The sequence below is a fragment of the Dipodomys ordii genome, unplaced genomic scaffold (genome assembly GCF_000151885.1).
Source record: "Dipodomys ordii isolate 6190 unplaced genomic scaffold, Dord_2.0 Scaffold5, whole genome shotgun sequence".
NCBI lineage: Eukaryota > Metazoa > Chordata > Mammalia > Rodentia > Heteromyidae > Dipodomys > Dipodomys ordii.
Window position 1 is genome coordinate 21,746,032 of NW_012267221.1, and position 18,783 is coordinate 21,764,814.

The 18,783-nt window shown below is 36.9% G+C and overlaps 1 protein-coding gene across 2 annotated transcripts in view; it reads left to right on the forward strand.

The window, feature by feature from the left end:
- Dcaf17 (DDB1 and CUL4 associated factor 17) overlaps positions 1–18,783 on the forward strand; it is a 38,634-nt gene that overhangs the window by 13,435 nt on the left and 6,416 nt on the right. For both annotated transcript variants that reach the window (XM_013030900.1, XM_013030908.1), the window contains exons 6-10: positions 1,853–1,942; positions 4,315–4,419; positions 4,701–4,806; positions 13,875–14,017; positions 17,098–17,207. In XM_013030900.1, coding sequence (XP_012886354.1) covers positions 1,853–1,942; positions 4,315–4,419; positions 4,701–4,806; positions 13,875–14,017; positions 17,098–17,207 — 554 coding nt within the window. The remainder of the gene's footprint in view (positions 1–1,852; positions 1,943–4,314; positions 4,420–4,700; positions 4,807–13,874; positions 14,018–17,097; positions 17,208–18,783) is intronic.

Sequence of the window (18,783 nt, forward strand, 5' to 3'; positions counted from 1 at the left end):
ACAAAGGAGGAGGCAACAATGCTTGATAAGAAATGTACTCATTATCTTGCCCATGTAATTGTAACCCCTCTGTATGGTATTTTCACAATAAAATAAAAAGATAGAATATTAATTTACAGTAAAGTTAGTATTAGTTAAGTAGGAGTGTACTCTAAAATAATAGTAAGAGAATACTATGCTACGTATATAAAGAAATCACATAATGTATCTACACGTGACCAAGTATTATGTACTATGCAACTTTTAATAACTTTGATAATACAAGATTGTGTTAATACCAGCCTCTCACAACTACAAATATGTGAGTAGGTGATAGGAATTTTTCAAACCCACTGTACCTTTTGGAACTATCATTGTGTGTGTGCTCTGCTGTTGACTGGAACTTCATCATGTGGTAGCCCATATCTTTGTAAATAATGGACTTTGTGTTAAAAAAAATTAATTCTTGAAGAACAGTACTTATATCTGATTCCATACATCCATGAAAAATTTTCATTTACTTCATCTGATAAGGTTAACAAAAGTCTTTTCTTTTTGAATTATAGATTATTGTCACAATGTACAGCCAAGAACTAGTAGCACTTGATCGGGACATATAAACTATACCTTTCTGTTGAGTTTTAGGAACATAGAACGAGTCTGATTTATGCCTTGAAGATCTTAGCTTAACCAAACTATACCCCTTTGAAAGAGACTCTTTTGGGCTTTAAATATTACAATCTATTTTTTATTGATTTGTTGTCTAGCTTTTACTTACAACAACTTTGATTGATTGTCTTGGTGCCCCCACCTTAGAGTTCTAATAAAGCAGAATTTGACTATAATGGGAATTTAAGAAATTCCTTCAAAATCTCTGCTGGGGAAGTACAATTGAATGTTTTACATTCACAGTGGAAATAAATTGAGTAGTAATTGTTCTTTAAAGTAAAGGAGCTCTCCTCTTCCAGCAGAGAAATCGCAAGCTTTTATTGTTAACATTTTTTTTATTTCATGCAAACATACCAGCATAACTAATTTCAGTGATGTCACCACTATATCTCCATGTTTATTGGTTAGGCTTTTTTGTTAGAGCTTCAATTTCCAATATAAGTATACAATGTTTTGATACTAAGAAATATTCATTGTTCTCTTTATTTAGGTAGATTTTAGTGTTTTTTTGAATGTATATATCTGAAGAGTTGGAGGTTTAGTGGTCTTTTCTGCCACTAAAATGTTTGCCTTATTGAAGTAACTTCTCGATCTGACAAATAGATGGATGTTTTTATCTCATCAAAAGAGTGTTTGTGATGGGTGCCAGTGGTTCACACCTGTAATCCTAGTTTCAGAAAATAATCATAATTTGAAGCTAGCAGAACAGACAAAACAGATAATCCAGGAGATTCTTTTTTTTTTTTTTGGTCAGTCGTGGGGCTTGAACTCGGCTTGGGCTCTGTTCCTCAGTTTTCAGCTCAAGGCTAGCCCTCTCACTTCTTGAGCCACAGTGCCACTTCCGGTTTTCTGGTGTTTTATTGGAGATATGAGTCTCAGGGACTTTCCTGTCCTAGCTAGCTTTGAACAGCCATTCTTAGCTAGCTTTGAACAGCCATTCTTAGATCTCAGCCTCCTGAGTAGCTAGGATTACAGGCGTGAGCCGCCAGTGTACAACAGGAGATTATTTCCAGTTATCTCGAATAAAGCCACTTGGACTCAAGTGATAGATTACCAGCTGTGAGCAAAAAAAGCTTTCAGGCTCAAGGCTCATGCCCTAGTAACAGCATAAGGAGGGAGGGGGTCGGAAGAGAGGAAAATGAGAAATAAGAGTGTTTCTGAAGTACTCTGGAGAGCTACCTATAATTTTTGTCTTTCTTTCTAGGCAGGCATTCAGCCGTCAGTTTTGTTGTACCTTGCTGTGTTCCATGTTCTACCATTTTCACTTATCGGAATTCTTGAGATAAACAAGAGGGTAAGAAATTATTTGTTATACAATTGAAATATTAATTTTATTGACAAGATGTAATGTCATCATTTAATTACTTATTAGATACTTTGATTTTTTATTTCATAACAGAAAACACAAAAACATTTGACTTTGGAAGAGAGATTATTCCTTTCTCTTCATGCCTCTCAGGTGGATAGTATTGAAAACTCATGGGCATTAACAGACTATTTTACAAAATTAGGAAGTACCCAAGGTATTTTTTTCAAGGAGAATATTTCCAAAGCTTGTTAAAAATGGTCATTAAGCTGTAGCAAAATTGCTTATTTTAATTGCCAGATATAAATCTGAAACTTGTTTTATGGTATGTAAACAAGCAATGTAATTAAATATGTAAATTTCCTAACTTATTTAGTTTTGGTTTTATTGTTGCTGTTTTTCATGACTTATAGAGTAGTTAGATGGAAGGCATGAAGAGAAAAAATTCAATTTAGAGGAATCCACTTTTTTATCTTTACTTTTACAGTTTTAAAAATTGTTTTTCTGTATTATTAGTTACTTATTGAGCTTTGCTGCTAGTCTTTAAGCATCTGAAGTCTGTAAGCATCTGAAGCTGAATGTATTCAAACATTTTTATATTACCTAAGCCAAATACATTAACTATATAAACTAAATAATACTGTTACCATTTATTGATTATTTTGTGCCAGGCATTTTTGAGTGTGTGTATATATGTGTGAGTGTGTATATGTGTTCTCTTAAGAAAGTAAGCTGCTAATTTTTGAAGGTCATAACTGAAGGAATTAGAATTCTTTTTTTTGGGGGGGGAGGAGGGGTCCGGTCATGGGGCCTGAACTCTGGGCCTAGGCACAGTCCCTCAGCTCTTCAGCTCAAGGCTAGCGCTCTACCACTTGAGCCACAGCGCCACTTCTGGCTTTTTTCTTTTTGCTTATATGGTGCTGAGGAATTGAACCCAGAGCCTCATGCATGCAAGGCAAGTGCGCTACCACTGAGCCACCTTCCCAGCCCCGGAACTAAAATTCTTGAGGTCAGTACTATACCACTTGAACCACACCCCAGCTCTGAAAGAGCTAGAATTTGAACCCAGATGATACTAGAAGTTTAAGCCAAATTTTGAAAGAAGAGTTGGTTTAGTATAACCTTTATTATTTTGGAATATGTTTGAGTTACACAAGTACTCTTTTTTTTAATGTATGGCATTAGGATTGGTAAATTAAAAAGTCATGAACTACTCAATTCAAAGCAAACTATAATTATCATTCTAAGATAATGACAAAAAGCACTAATAATTTATTTGTTCTCTTTATGCTTGTCGAGTAATTGCATGTGTATATTACATTCTCCAACAGGAATGAACACTTAAAAATCATAATTTGTTCCTCTTTATTTTTGTATATCCCCAGCAGTCATTTGAAGGATTTAGTTTCCATTATGATTACTTGGGATTAAAGCACATCTCTCATTACTATGTGCATTAAGACTACCCAAGGTCCTGGCTCCTGAGTAGTCTTATGTACTTATGCTATTTATGAGATGGTAAATCTTCACTAAGTAATCTTCCTTGAATAGATATAGAGACAAGTTTTCATTTCCTATAGTTGTTATTTTATTGCTATGAATATTCACATATATTGCCTTTCATTAAATATTAAAGTTGGCACAGAATTGTGTTTTTTATCAGAAAGTCATGAAAATACTCAATGCATAAAACAGAAACTGTAGTAAACTATCAGCCAAAGCCTTACTGCAGGTCTATGAAGGTGATTTTTTAAAGATGAACTCTAGTGAACTTTTCTTCACTGGCTGGCCTCAAACTGTGATCCTCCAGGCTCAGTCTTCTGAGTAGCTTGGATTACAAGTTTTTGGTCTTTTAACATATTTTATTTTTATATAGCTGAAAAATCAAACTGTTTCTTCTAATTACTTTGTGATATCCAGTTGTTTTTAATTTGCAAACAGCTAATTTTTTTTATGAAGAACATTTTAGTAAAAAGAGTAGGTGTCTGGTAGAATATGCATGGTAAATAAGTATTTATTTAGAGTTGCATTATCTAAGTGTATTCAGTGTCTCATGTGGAACAGAAGTTGTTATTAATAGATACTAAAAAAGCTGTGATGCAAATGAATGCTGTCACATCATTTTGTGTGCTATGTACTATGCTTCCATCAGGTTTCCAGTCTGAGAATCTTAACAGTTTACTGCTTACCTATAACTAATAACACCTTAGCCTCAAGGTGCTAAGTTATGATTAAGTTCTTATGCAAGGCAGCAAGGTGGTGGCAGTGACCTGAACTTAAAGTGAGAATATAAACCATTGTGAACACTCAGAGGATTGGCCTTCTGGTCTTTTCTTAGGTATATTTGCCTTTCCCCGCAGATTTTTGGGAATGTTACAGATGCTACTTTGTCTCATGGAATACTGATTGTGATGTACGGCTCAGGACTAGTCAGACTCTATAGCTTCCAGGCCATCACTGAACAGGTAAAAAAAATTTCACTCTGCCAAATTAAAATTAAAATGAGTCTTGAGCTGATTTTATTGTTAATGTGATGCTTTTAGAGTACAGCACCTATGTGATTTTCACCTGTATAAAAGTTGCTGAAGCTTGAAAGAAATAACTTTTAAAAAGGGGATGGGGAAGATAAACATAAAGGTCTGAATAGACATTGGCTTTGTCATATGTATGTAAATGTTGCTTATTTCTCTCCAGACAGCAAGTAAATAGGTGCTAAAGCCACCATTTTGTTTTGTTTTGTTTTTAGTTCATGCAACAGAAACTTGACTTAGGTTGTGCATGCAGATGGGGTGGGACTACTGGAACTGTAGGAGAGGCTCCTTTTGGCATTCCTTGTAATATTAAAATCACAGGTATGACTACTATATAGTATTTTTTCACCTTCAAAATAAATGGTTGTATAAGTAGTTATTAATTGTAAACTTCCAAATGTTTTTCTCTTTACTTATAACCTAATTTTTTTACTCTTGTACAGCATATTCTTTACTATTAAATAAGTGTCAACAAATTCTATCAATTATTCATTGAAGAAAAAATCAGGGTATGCTGAGCCTTGCTTGGCCAGAAACCTTTTGCAAACACGTCCCTTTCTGATTCTTGATTTTCTTTATCTGGAAAATATTGCATTTTACACAAGTGAAGTTATCTTAACTTTCTTGTAACATTTTATATTTATATTAATTGCCTTACTTATGTAACAGTAACCCCCCCTGCTCATCACCTGTTCAATAAAAATAAACATTTTATTACATTTAAGGAAAAGTATATTTTTATGAAATTATCCATCTCTAAGAATGGATGTTTTCCAAGAAAAAATCTTGCTACCATGCTATTTGAACATAGACAAAACCTAAATACAGGGGCTAGGAAGTTGGCTCAGTGGTAGTGTGTTTTCCTCACACATATAATGCCCTGGGTTCGATTCCTCAGCACCACATAAGCAGAAAAAAGCCGGAAGTGGCGCTGTGGCTTAAGTGGTAGGGCACTTGCCTTGAGCTGAAGAGCTAAGGAACAGCGCCCAGGCTCAGAGTTCAGCCCCCCTGACAGACAAAAAAAAAAAAATATATATATATATATATATATATATATATGGAACTCTTGGTATACTTATAGACTGACAAAGCAAAAAAAGGAGAACTATCCATGATCCTATATACTGACAGTGTATATCTATATCTATACATGTAGGTATAGATATCTATGTCTAACTTGCTTACCAAATCCTGCAACTTACTAAAAAAGAAATAAACATTTAGCAACTTACTAAAAGAGTAATCAGCCTTTAGTCAAATTCAGTAGTATATATTTATAAATAAATAAACCATGGCTGTCCAGAGTTTATCTCAAAAATCCAAGAACAGTTTAATGGAAATAGAAAATAGTAAATGACAGTTATAAATGAAGGAGAGAGTATAGCCAATTATCCATGAAACTCATTTTTAACTTTTTTGGTTTTGTTTTTGGTTTTTTTTGGGTCCAGTCGTGGGACCTGAACTCTGGGCCTGGGTGCTGTCCCTCAGCTCTTCAGCTCAAGGCTAGCACTCTACCCCTTCAGCCACAGCGCCATTTCTGGCTTTTTTCTTTTTGCTTATGTGGTGCTGAGGAATCGAACCCAGGGCCTCAGGCATACAAGGCAAGCGCTCTACCACTGAGCCAACTTCCCAGCCCCATTTTTAACTTTTTGAATGTCTTCAGAAACCTGAATTAGGCAATTTTATGAAAATTTAGCAATATATTCTAGCCCAAACAATACCATATATATTCACTACAAATGCACTAGTAGGAACCTATTAAAAATTTAAGCCAGGTACTGGTGGCTTATGCCTCTAATCAGGATCTGAGATCTAGAGGATCTCAGGACAGAAAAGTTTTTGAGAATTCATCTCTAAAAGCTAGGTGGAGGAATGACTCAAGTGGTAGAGGACTAGTAGAACAAGTAAACTGAACAAGCTCAAGGCCCTGAGTTCAAACCCTAGTTCTGGAAAGAAAAAAAATATTGATACAGGGACCAGTGGGTAACTGAAATGAGTTATTTTGAAAAGAATTTCTCAAAATTGTAGTGCTATTCTTATTGAAATATAGAGAAAGGATGAATAAAACAAAATGCAAAATGATAAATTTAAAAGACATGGAGATTGAAGGATTGTGCTATTACTTTTAGTCCCTGTTTGTAGTAAGGAGAATGGAAGTTAGGTGTGTTGTGAGAGAAATTAATCAAGGATTATTTACAGTATAGTTTTGAACTCTGTACATTTTTTAGGCCTTTGTAGTTTCCCTCCATGGTCATTTCCTTAGATCTACATATACACACATACTAAGAATCTACCATACTTTTGAGTTTCATCTCCTGTTATTTAAAAATGGTTGCAGTCTGGGCACCAGTGGTTCATACCTGTAATTCTAGCTACTCAGGAGGCTGCGATTAAAGAACACAGTACAAAGGAAAGCCCATGAGACACTTATCTCAAATTAACCACACAAAAAAAGCTGGAAGTGGATCTGTGACTCAAGTGGTAGAGTGCAAGCCTTGAGCAAAAAAGAAAAAGCTGGGGTTAACATCCTGTATATACAGGGAACTCAAGAAACTAATCCCTCCCAAACCTAACAAACCAATTACTAAATGGGCAAGGGAACTAAAGAGGGACTTCTCAAATGAAGAAATAAAAATGGCAAAGAAACACATGAGGAAATGTTCATCATCCCTGGTGGTGAAGGAAATGCAAATAAAGACAACCCTGAGATACCACCTTACCCCAGTCAGAATGTCCCACATCCACAAATCAGCCAACGACAAATGCTGGAGGGGATGTGGAGAAAGAGGAACCCTATTACACTGCTGGTGGGAATGTACACTTATACAACCACTTTGGAAAGCAGTCTGGAGGGTCCTTAGAAAGCTAAAGATTGGGGCTGGGAAGTTGGCTCAGTGGTAGAGTGCTTGCCTTGCATTCCTGAGGCCCTGGGTTCGATTCCTCAGCACCACATAAGCAAAAAGAAAAAAGCCAGAAGTGGTGCTGTGACTCAAGTGGTAGAGTGCTAGCCTTGAGCTGAAGAGCTGAGGGACAGCGCTCAGGCCCAGAGTTCAGGCCCCATGTCTGGACCAAAAAAAAAAAAAGAAAGCTAAAGATTGACCTCCCTTACGACCCAGTCATACCACTTCTAGGCATCTACCCTGAACAACAGGAACCAATATACAAGGACACGTGCACCTCCATGTTTATTGCAGCACTGTTCACAATAGCTAGGATATGGAAACAACCCAGATGCCCCACGACAGATGAATGGATCCAAAAATTGTGGTATCTATACACAATGGAATATTATGCAGCCATTAGAAATGACAAAATAATGGCATTTGCAGGGAAATGGATGGAGCTAGAAGGAATCATGTTGAGCGAGGTAAGCCAAGAGCGAAGAGACAAACGGTACATGGTCTCCCTGATAAGTGGATGCTAAATCCAAAATGTTAGGTGATACGACAAAACTAACAGGACTTAAGAAACAAAGAACTCCTGCTCATCTGGTTGAACCACTACTAAATATCCCCATGCTGCTGATCACATGTATGGTGTATAACATGTGAACACTTATATATTACAGACTGTGATAGACAATTTGCTCCAGGAAAGTTAGAATGAACTTGTGACTTAGAAATTATGTAATCACTTAATCACAATCAAAAAAAAAAAAAAAGAAATTCGGGGAAGGGAGGGAGGTGGTAGGGGGAAAACAATGGAGGGGCTAACAATGTTCAAGAAGAAGTGTACTTATTACCTCACTCATGTAACTGTAACCCTCTGTATAGTATCTTTACAATAAAAAAAGAAAAAGAAAAAGAAAAAGCTCAGGGAGAATGCCCTGTCTGAGTTTAATCAGGACTGAGTTTAACCAGGACTGGCGCACATACATATATATGTGTGTATGCGCGCACACACACAAACACACACACACAAAGTGCAAAACTACATTAAAAGCTTCATTTATATATTCACGCTAATATGTAAACTGTGTATTAAAAGCTTCATTTATATATTCATGCTAATATGTAAACTGTATTTGTGTTCATGCTTTTAAGCTTGTTCGGACTATCTCGAATAGCACACAAAAACCTAGTAAATCATAGTTACTGCCTAAGAGATACAGATGAAAAGAACTTAGTTTTCAATTAATAATAAAAAAGGAAAAAAATAACTTAGTTTTCATTAAATACAGTCATCCCTCCCAATATTGCAGTTCACTTAACTGCAGCTTCACTGTATCTCAGGTTTTGTTTTTTTTTTAAGAAACAGGTAAATAGTGATCCATTCCAGAGATACCCGGAATAGGTCAAAATCTGTGAAGTACCAATAAGTGAACCGCGATATAGCAAGGACCGACTGTATGCCACTGCTACTTCTCGGATTTTGACCTATCGCGGAGTCTCTGGAACAGAACTCCCACGATAGGTGAGGGATTACTGTAGCTCTGATACTTTTTTAATAGTGATTACACCACCTATTGCCAAAGAGTGCTTGTGCATGTATATTCTTAATGTGTCAAGAACTTGATGTACATGCCCTTTTACAGATGAGCTAAAATTTATTGCCTACATTCACATTTTGGTTATTTTTAATTATCTGTGATAATAGTATAAGAATAAATATTCTTATAATTGTTAGTGATCCTCTCCTAAATCACTTGTCATCATGGGTTGCTTTCAAAACAAGTATAATTCCTTTTGCCTTTAGTAGCTAGCATTTTTAAAAATTCTTTTTTGTTATTATGAAGGCGATGTACTGAGGGGTTACAGTTACTTAAGTCAGGTGAAGAATACATTTCTTTTTGTATTATGTTTCCCCTTCTCTCACTTTCTCCCAGTTTTTCCCTCACATCCACCCACAAATTGTGTAGTTCATTTTCTATATAGTGTCTAGTAAGTACCACTGCTGCATTTGTTCATACTTTGCCCCTCCACTAGTAGCTGGCATTTTTATAAAACTAAAAAAAAAAATAATTCATAAGCCAGGCACTAGTGGCTCAAGTCTATAATCCTAGCTACTCCGGAGGCTGAGAGCTGAGGATCGCAGTTCCAAGCTAGCCCAGGCAGGAAAAGTCCATAAGATTCTTACCTCCAATCAGCTAGCAAAAAGCAGGAAGTAGAGATGTGCCTCAAGTGGTAGAGCACCACTCTGGACCAAAAACTCTTAAGTAAGAGTTCAAGGTTCTGAATTCAAGCCCCAGTACTGACACAAAATTAAGATACAATAATTTAATTTATCAACTAAGGATAAACTATAATTTCTTTTAAAAGTAAATACTTAATTCTTTCCCTTTCATTAGTAATAATTAGGAGTTTGTTGGTCACTTTTAATGGTGACAACATAGTGGATTAGACTTAGTGGGTTTTTAAAATTTTTTGGTACCAGTCCTGAGTCTTGAACTAAGGTCTAAGCACTGTCCCTGAACACTGTTCAAGGCCCGCACTCTACCACAGCTCCACTTCTGGCTTTTTGGTGATTAATTGGAGATAAGTCTCATAGACTTTTATTTGCTCCAGCTGACTTTGAATTGAGATATTCAGATCTCAGCCTCCTGAGTTGCTGTGATTACAGGTTTGAACCACTGGCACCCAGCTCTTGGTGGATTATTTTTTCAGAACAATCTTGTTATACAGCCCAGATTGGCTTTGAACTGGTTATCCCTGTAGCTTCTGCCTTGGCCTTGCAACATATTTTTATATCTTAAGAGTTCTTTTTGTACAGTATTACATATTTATAATCATTGTTCTTGGTAAATGCTCAAGTTGTCCAGAATTTGACTAATAACAGCTGAATTTTAGCATACCTTAATAAGTTTGGAGAGCTTTCTTCTTTTGGGAGCAATAATGTGTCCCAGGCTTGCCTTTTACCTTTTTTGTCCTATATCCAACAAGACATCTACTAAGATATCTTAGTAGAAACATGAGTAGAGACTATCAGTTTCTTAGGGTTGTAACTGGGTAGCTTTAAACAACAGAAATGTGTTTTCTCACAGAAGTCATAAAGAAGTTTAAAATCAAGGTGTTGGTAAAACCCGTTTCTCTCTGAAAGCTCCAGGACAGAACTTTCCTTGGCTGGTAACTTCTAATGGTTACTTTAATGTTCTTAGGCCTGTGGCAGTATAACTCTAGTCCACCTCTTTTCATGTGGGCTTCTACCTCTGTCTTCGAATCTCTCCTTATCAGTCATTGAATTTGGAAGCTACCTTTATCCAGTATATCCATCTTGTTTTATTATATCTGCAAAGATTATATTTGCAAAATAAATTATACCTATTACCAAATAAAGTCACACACAAAGACTGCAGGTCAAGACTTCAACATTTCTTAACTCACAACTCTCTGTTGCATTCATTGCAATTGATATGCTTTTAATAGAACAGCTGGGAAACATGTTTATTTTCATATTTCTCTATATTTAAATTTTTTTGGGGCGGGTCCGTTCGTGGGGCCTGGGTGCTGTCCCTCAGCTCTTCAGCTCAAGGCTAGCGCTCTACCATTTGAGCCACAGTGCCACTTCCAGCTTTTTTCTTTTTGCTTATGTGGTGCTGAGGAATCGAAGCCAGGGCCTCAGGCATGCAAGGCAAGTGCTCTACCACTGAGCCACCTTCCCAGCCCCTATATTTAACTTTTATAACTTTGTATTGTCTATATTTATTTTTTGGTTTTGTATTTCTTTTCACTTACACTGAATGTCTTGATTCCAAATAAAACTTATAATACACATATATTTTATAGTCTTTAATTAAAATACCAGTATTTCTACTAAAAATGAAAACAAGGAGTGAAGGTTAAGATTTATCTGCAGTTCCTTTTTCTCCTTAGTACATACCTCAGACATGAGAGACAGGCAGATCATGGTTCCAGGCCAGCCTGAATAAAATGTTATGTTTAAAAACAAAAACAAGCCAGGTGTAGTGGTTCATACCTGTACTAATCCCAACTATGCAGAAGGCAGAGAGTTGTGGTCCAAGGCCAGCCCCAAACAAAAGCAAGCTCCTACTTGAAAAATAAACAAGCAAAAAAAGAACTGGGAATGGATCAAGGCTTGACTTTGAACATCAGTACCACACATGTGCATGCGCATGCTCCAGCGTGCGTGTGCACACACACTCACAAACACACACAAATCAAAAATAACCCCTAAGAAAACAGTAAATCTATACCAGTAATGTGTTTAAAGGTAACAAAAACTGATTTTTCTATATGGTTTTTTTTTACCAATTTGATATAATTGGGTTAAGTGTTGTTTCCATTTTCCTATTTGCTTTTTCTGTTTGGACTTTATTCTTGAAGTTAGGAAATTTGTAACCAATTGAAATGTCTAAACTACGAAAATATATGCTCAGAAATGTTGCTTTCTAGCCTTGCTCTTCCATCCGGTATTTACTTCCTTTTGCACTTTAACTTGCCCTTAAAAGTAAACTTTTGGGCTGGGAAGGTGGCTCAGTGGTAGAGTGCTTACCTTTCATGCATGAGGCCCTGGGTTTTATTCCTCAGCACCACGTAATTAGAAAAAGCCGGAAGTGGCACTGTAGCACAAGTGGTAGAGCACCAGGCTTGAGCTGAAAAGCTGAGGGACAGCGCCCAGACCCAGAGTTCAGGCCCCACTACTGACCAAAAAAAAACAATGAACTTTTGACCATATATGGTAGCTTACACCTATAGTCTCAACTACTCTGGAGGCAGCAATCAGGGGAATCACAATTTGAGACTGCCAGGGTTAAAAAGTTTGGGAAAACAAAATAAGCCAGGCATAATGGAGCAGACTGGGAAATAGAAGCAAGAGAATGTTGAGTTTGAGGCCAGTCTGGGCTACAGAGTGACAACCTGTCTTGGAGAAAAAAGAAAAAAAAAGTATTCTAATTAATAGTAATTGTTATTTTCCTTTTCTTGTCTCTCTTCATCTAGCAAATAGGCTGACAAGATTTGCTCTTTTTCACACTGTCCCCAGCATCATTGTAAAGTTCCTTTTTTTCAAACATCAGGATAGTCCAGACCCATCTGAAAATTTTCTCACCATGAAGCACAAAATTATGTATTTGAAAAAATGTAGGTCTTTCAAACCAAAATGACATTAATAATCAAAATTTGTGCTGTTGAAAGGATCAGTAGGGCTTATCTCTGCTTACATTTGTGTCATTTACAAGAACTACTAGAAAAGTATTTTTCTTTCTTTATTTCTTTGTGTATGTGTATGCCTGAGTATGAGACACTGGGGTTTAAACTTCAGGCCTTACTAAGACCTCACTCTTCCAAGGTCTCTACCACTTGGGCTATGCTACTAATCCTTATTGCTTTAGTTATTTTTTAGATGTGGCCTCACATTTTTGCCCTGGAGTAGAACTCAATGTACCTGCCTACATCTCCTGCACACTTGAGATTATACGGTGTTTTGCTGCACTCAAATCATTGATTGAGGTGGATTCCTGCTAACTCTTGCCCAAGCTGGCCTCAAAATGCAACCCTTCTGATCTCTACCTCCAAGTAGCTAGGATTACAGGTGTGAGCCACCAGGCTCAAAAGTATTTCTTTTCAAGTATGTGTTTGCATTGATTATTTTTGTTTTGAATTCCTATTTCCAATTCTCTAAAATATAGCAAGTTAAGTTTTAACCTTTTTTTCTATTAGAAATTTTTAAATTTTAAGGGTTGGGAAGATGGCTCAAGTGGTAGAGCGTTAGCCTTGAGCTGAAGAGCTGAGGGACAGCGTCCAGGCCCAGAGTTCAGGCCCCACAACCGGATCCAAAAAATAAATAAATTTAAAAATTTTAATTTTATTATTAAGTAGTTGTACAAAGAGATTGCAATTCCATAAGTCACTTATGAGTATAGTGCATCTTGATCATTGTCACCTCTTTCTAATTACATGAAGTAAATCAGCCTCAAAGAGATAAACAGCACATTTTTTTTATATGTGAAAGCTAGATCTGAAATACAAACATGAATGATAACAGTGTTCTATGTACCTAACACAAACTGACCAAAAGATCCAAAGATATAATTCCTCTGAACAACTAATGAACTATGTACCAAAATGAATACCAGGAAGTGGAAACATGTTTTGGGGGGAAGGCCAAGGGGAGATACATGAATGGAGGAAGGAAGGGTGAGCAAATGCAGTCATTTTATTCAATGTATATTATGTAAAAAATTTCAACCTTTTACCTCTGCACACTTGAGACCACATATATTCCCAACTGGCTAGAAAGTTGGCTTCTGCCCCAGTGTTTATTTCCTACTAGCTTTCTCTTTTCTTAGAATTTCCTTTCTGATTACATTTTATTTCTCTGAACCTAGTAAGTTTTCATTCATGATGCATGCAAAGAAAGGTTGCATTTGGCTAATGAATGATCTGAGACAAGAAAAGAGAGCTCATAAATTCCTTTTGCTCATCTCTATGTAGACATTCCACCACTGCTCTTTGAGGTCTCATCTTTGGAGAATGCATTTCAGATCGGAGGCCACCCTTGGCACTACATCATCACACCTAATAAGAAGAAACAGAAAGGTGTTTTCCACATATGTGCCCTCAAAGATAATACCTTGGTAAGTCATGAGTGATTATACATTTTAGTAATAAACTGAATTCTTGCTTCTTCTCCTTCTCCGGGAAAACACCAAATGGCAGATGACGCCGGTGCAGGGGGGGGGGGGCGGGCTTGGGAGGCCGTAAAAAAATAAATAAATAAAATAAAATAAACTGAATTCTTCAGACTGGAAACGTGCCATAGATGGTAGAGCACTTGCCAGCAATGGGAAGATCCTAAGTCTAAACTCCAGTACTACTAGAGGAAAAATATTATTTTTACTCTTCAGCCCCTCTAATAAATCTCTATGCCTGAGTTACATCTTAATCATTTGGTTTAATAATTTGTGAACAGTTTGAAATACAAAAGAGTACAGAGAGTAAACACTTAATGTGTGTGCCCCAGAATTTAAAAACATTAACTTTAAAAATTTTTAGCCAGGCATCAGCGACTCATGACTATAATCCTAGCTACTCTGGAGGTTGAGATCTGAATTGTGAAAGTCCAAAAGAGTCTTATCTTCAGTTAACCACCAAAAAGCCAGAAGTGGTGCTGTGGCTCATGTGGTAGTGCACTAGTCTTGAGCAAAAATGCTGGGAGAGTGTCCAGGCTCTGAGTTCAAGCCCCAGAACTGGCGCAAACACACACACACACACACACAGAGGCTCTGAGTTCAAGCCCCAGAACTGGCGCGCACACACAAACACAGAGGCTCTGAGTTCAAGCCCCAGAACTGGCGCAAACACACACACACACACACACAGAGGCTCTGAGTTCAAGCCCCAGAACTGGCGCAAACACACACACAGAGGCTCTGAGTTCAAGCCCCAGAACTGGCGCAAACACACACAACACACACACAGAGGCTCTGAGTTCAAGCCCCAGAACTGGCGCACACACACACACAGAGGCTCTGAGTTCAAGCCCCAGAACTGGCGCACACACACACACAGAGGCTCTGAGTTCAAGCCCCAGAACTGGCGCGCGCACACACACACACACACACACACAGGCACACACACACACACACAAGCACACACACACACACACACACACAGGCACACATACACACACTCCTTAATGTACCAAGAACTTTTTCTTAACCTTCCAGCAAAGGATATAACACAAAACATTTTTCAAGCTCCACTGAAAAACTTGTTAATGGCATATATTCAGGCTCCCTCTGAAATTGCTGTGGAATGTGTTGTTGATTCTGCCTCTGTGTTTTGTTGCTATTTGTCTATCAGAGCAGAGCGGCTGAAGAAACTCTGGATACCATAGTGTAGGCATTAAAGCACTTTGATTTTTAAAGTATTTTCATAAATTACAGCAGTATAGGAAGAAAATATCCATAGATAAACAATAGAAATTTCTACCTGTTGAATTAATTTTTCTTTCAAAATGTGATGTAGTCATTGATTTGCTTTGATAAACAATTATTGAAGGTCTACCATTTGCCAGCCATAGCTGGTGATACATTTTCTTCTCAAATTGTTTATACTCTCCAAAGGTAGCAAACATGTAGGTAAATAAGACATGATATATGAAAAACAGCAATTGAAATAAGTATAAAGGAGTGAGTCTGCAGAAAGAGGGAGTGCATTTGTGGTTTTACAAATGATTTAGTTTATTCTTGAGATTTTAATATATTAAATGAACTTATTAAACATATTAAATGAACAAACAGGCTCTGCTTATTCCACATACATTTTTTTTAGGTACTAGCTTGTATAATCAGTCATTGCTGGCTACAGTACTTTTAGAGTCACTAGTTACCCAAAATGTTGAAGGTCAGCACAATCTTGAGTCCATTTCCACTGAGGACATTGTGTGGTGTCCTTTAGTTTTTTTTAACTCAAATATTGACCTTTTGAATTTTCTCACTCATCTCCCATGTTAGCTCCTATTGGGGCCTAGCCTAGTGACAATGTTTATAGTGAACCCTCTTAGGGCTGTTGCCTGCCATGACAAGTTTGGGTAATTCTTCACCTCCCTGTTAGGACATCCTTCAGCCACCTTCATCTGTCACATCTTTTTTACTTTTATATCCCATCAAACCCTTCACAATTAACTTTCTGCATATTTAGCATGCATTTTTATGCAAGAACTGATAATGCATATTTTTCATATGTATATTTTTTCATGTTTATACTGAACACACATGTATATAGATATATACATTTGCATATATATAAGAATCATGGCTTTCAACATTTATGTCAAGTATTATTGGTTTTCTCTCTCCTTCCTATTGTAACAGCATTTAGTCAGATTACAATGTTGATAAATAATTGCCAAACTCAGAAGGGAAATGATTTGGATAAAGCCAGTAAAGTCATTATATTCATGCTAGTGTTAATTCACAGTGTTCTTGTATACAAGTTGAAACATTTGTGTATATATGCTTGCATGGTACTGTATATAGTTTTTCAACTCTAGTATTTAAAAAGAATTACAGTGAAATAAATCTCTTTTGCTTTAAATGCTAAACAAGATTAGATCATTTCCTCAGATACAAGAGTTTAATGTTTGACTTACCCAAGAAGATTATGTGACTTGTATCAGAGACTTTAGGTTTCGCTACGTGTTCATATGTGTGTTACCCACTCTTCTGATTGACAGGTGGTTGGCAGTGTGGAAGGGAAAAGGAAGTTATGGGGAATTGTATGTACATATTTATAGAAAGTTCATGGACTTTGGAGTCAGATCTGCTTCTTAGTAGGTTCTAAAAATTCAGCAAATGATGTATACTCTTTGTTTATCAGTTTCCTTGGCCATAAAATGGGGTTAATATCTGCTTTAAGTGTTAAGATTAAGTTAAATACTGGCCATAAAGCATCTCTTACAGTACTTAACACAAAGTACGTGCTTGAGATATAGCTTAGAATATTTGTGTAATATAATGTATGTCACAGAGTAAATCTATATTAAAAATGTTCTGAATTTTTCAACTTTGAATGGTCTAATTTAACTTCCACATATGTCTCATTTCTAATATTTTCTCTTTCCTATATCTTTGGCTCACATATGTCCCTAGTGTTAGTTTTGAAGTTTTTGTTTTCCCTTTAATCTTGGCCTAAATAAGTTTTCCGATTTCAGGCAAAAAATGGGATTCAAGAAATGGAATGTTGTTCTCTAGAATCTGACTGGATCTATTTCCATCCTGATGCTTCTGGAAGAATAGTACATGTTGGCCCTAATCAAGTCAAGTGAGTAATTTCATTACCACTTTAAAGTTAAAAGTAGCTTTTGGTAGCATTTGTTGGCATCTTGATTTTTGCCTGCTATTTTAATTTTGGAAATAGTTGTAAGGTACTTCCTATAAGACTGGCATCTAGAAAACCTGACTTTATTCTTTTAGCTTTGTCATTACTGTTTATATTACCTGTGTTTAAGTTCCTTGTTAGATTAAATGTGAGTGATAGGGTATTACAAGTTGGCTTTCTTCATTGGGTCTTTGTTCTGAAAGCCTTAACACAGGAAAAGTAGTAGATAGTTTTTGGTTTTTGTCATAGGACACATCTCCTGCAAGTTGACTTCTCCGCAATTTGGAATGTTCTTCCCTGACACTACAGTCTGAATATTTTCCTCCTTCTCATATCCCTCTTTTTCAGTAATCTTTCATGTTCTTCTTTCTCTACCCCAATTTCCACTAATTGTTGCATGATGTTCTTCTTTTCACTCACCATTTTCTTTTTTTTTTGGTCCGGTCATGCGGCCTGAACTCTGGGCCTGGGCGCTGTCCCTCAGCTCAAGGCTCAAGGCTAGCACTCTACCACTTGAACCACAGCACCACTTCCAGCTTTTTTTTTCTGCTTATGTGGTGCTGAGGAATCGAACCCAGAGCCTCAAGCATGCAAGGCAAGTGCTCTACCACTGAGCCACCTTCCCAGCCCCTCACCATTTTCTTACTGCTTAATTCTAGTTATTTCTAAATATTAGCTATTCATAATTCTAGTTTATCAATCATAGTTTTATATATAATTCATATTCTAGACATTCATACGTACATACACACAAAATCATATACTAGCACAGTCCTCTCCTCCAGGCTCTTTCTTGATATCTTCCTTAACCTTCTTGTCTTTCATTGGTATACATGCATTTATTTGAACATGCATGTGCATTCGCTCTCTTGCTCACATTGATACATACACATATCTACTCCATATACCATATATTCTATTAATCCAGTTAATTTTACTTCAAGTATTTCATAAGTCTGACTATTTCTGGCCCTACCCACTGTCATCATTTTGATCAAACCTCCTACATTACAACATAGACCACAACGTAGCCACTATAGGGCTCTTATAATCCACTCTTGTATTCTCTTTTCTAATCATCAGTGAAAATTATTTTTTTAAGTATTACCAGTACAAAATCCTAAACAAGTCAATAGGTTTTTTTCCCCCAGTTATGAGAAAGTTCAGAAGAGAATAACAGATTCAATGTCTGGTGAAGGCCTGCTTTTTTCTTAAACCCTTTCATGGCTTCTTAAAGCTTTTAGCAAAAAGACCGGCATAGTTAGCAGGGCTAGAAAATCTTCTTCTGCCTCTCTTCTGCTCCTATAATTTCATGTATGCTGTCTTTTAATTTAGTAGAGGACCTCTTCCCAGTTGACCTCTGCCCCACCTGTTTTCCTACCTGGTCTCTCTTCATAGATTATGGCCCAGTATTTTAGCTTTTTTTGGGGGGGGGGCCTGAACTCTGGGCCTGGGCACTGTCCCTCAGCTCTTCAGCTCAAGGCTAGTGCTCTACCACTTGAGCCACAGCGCCACTTCC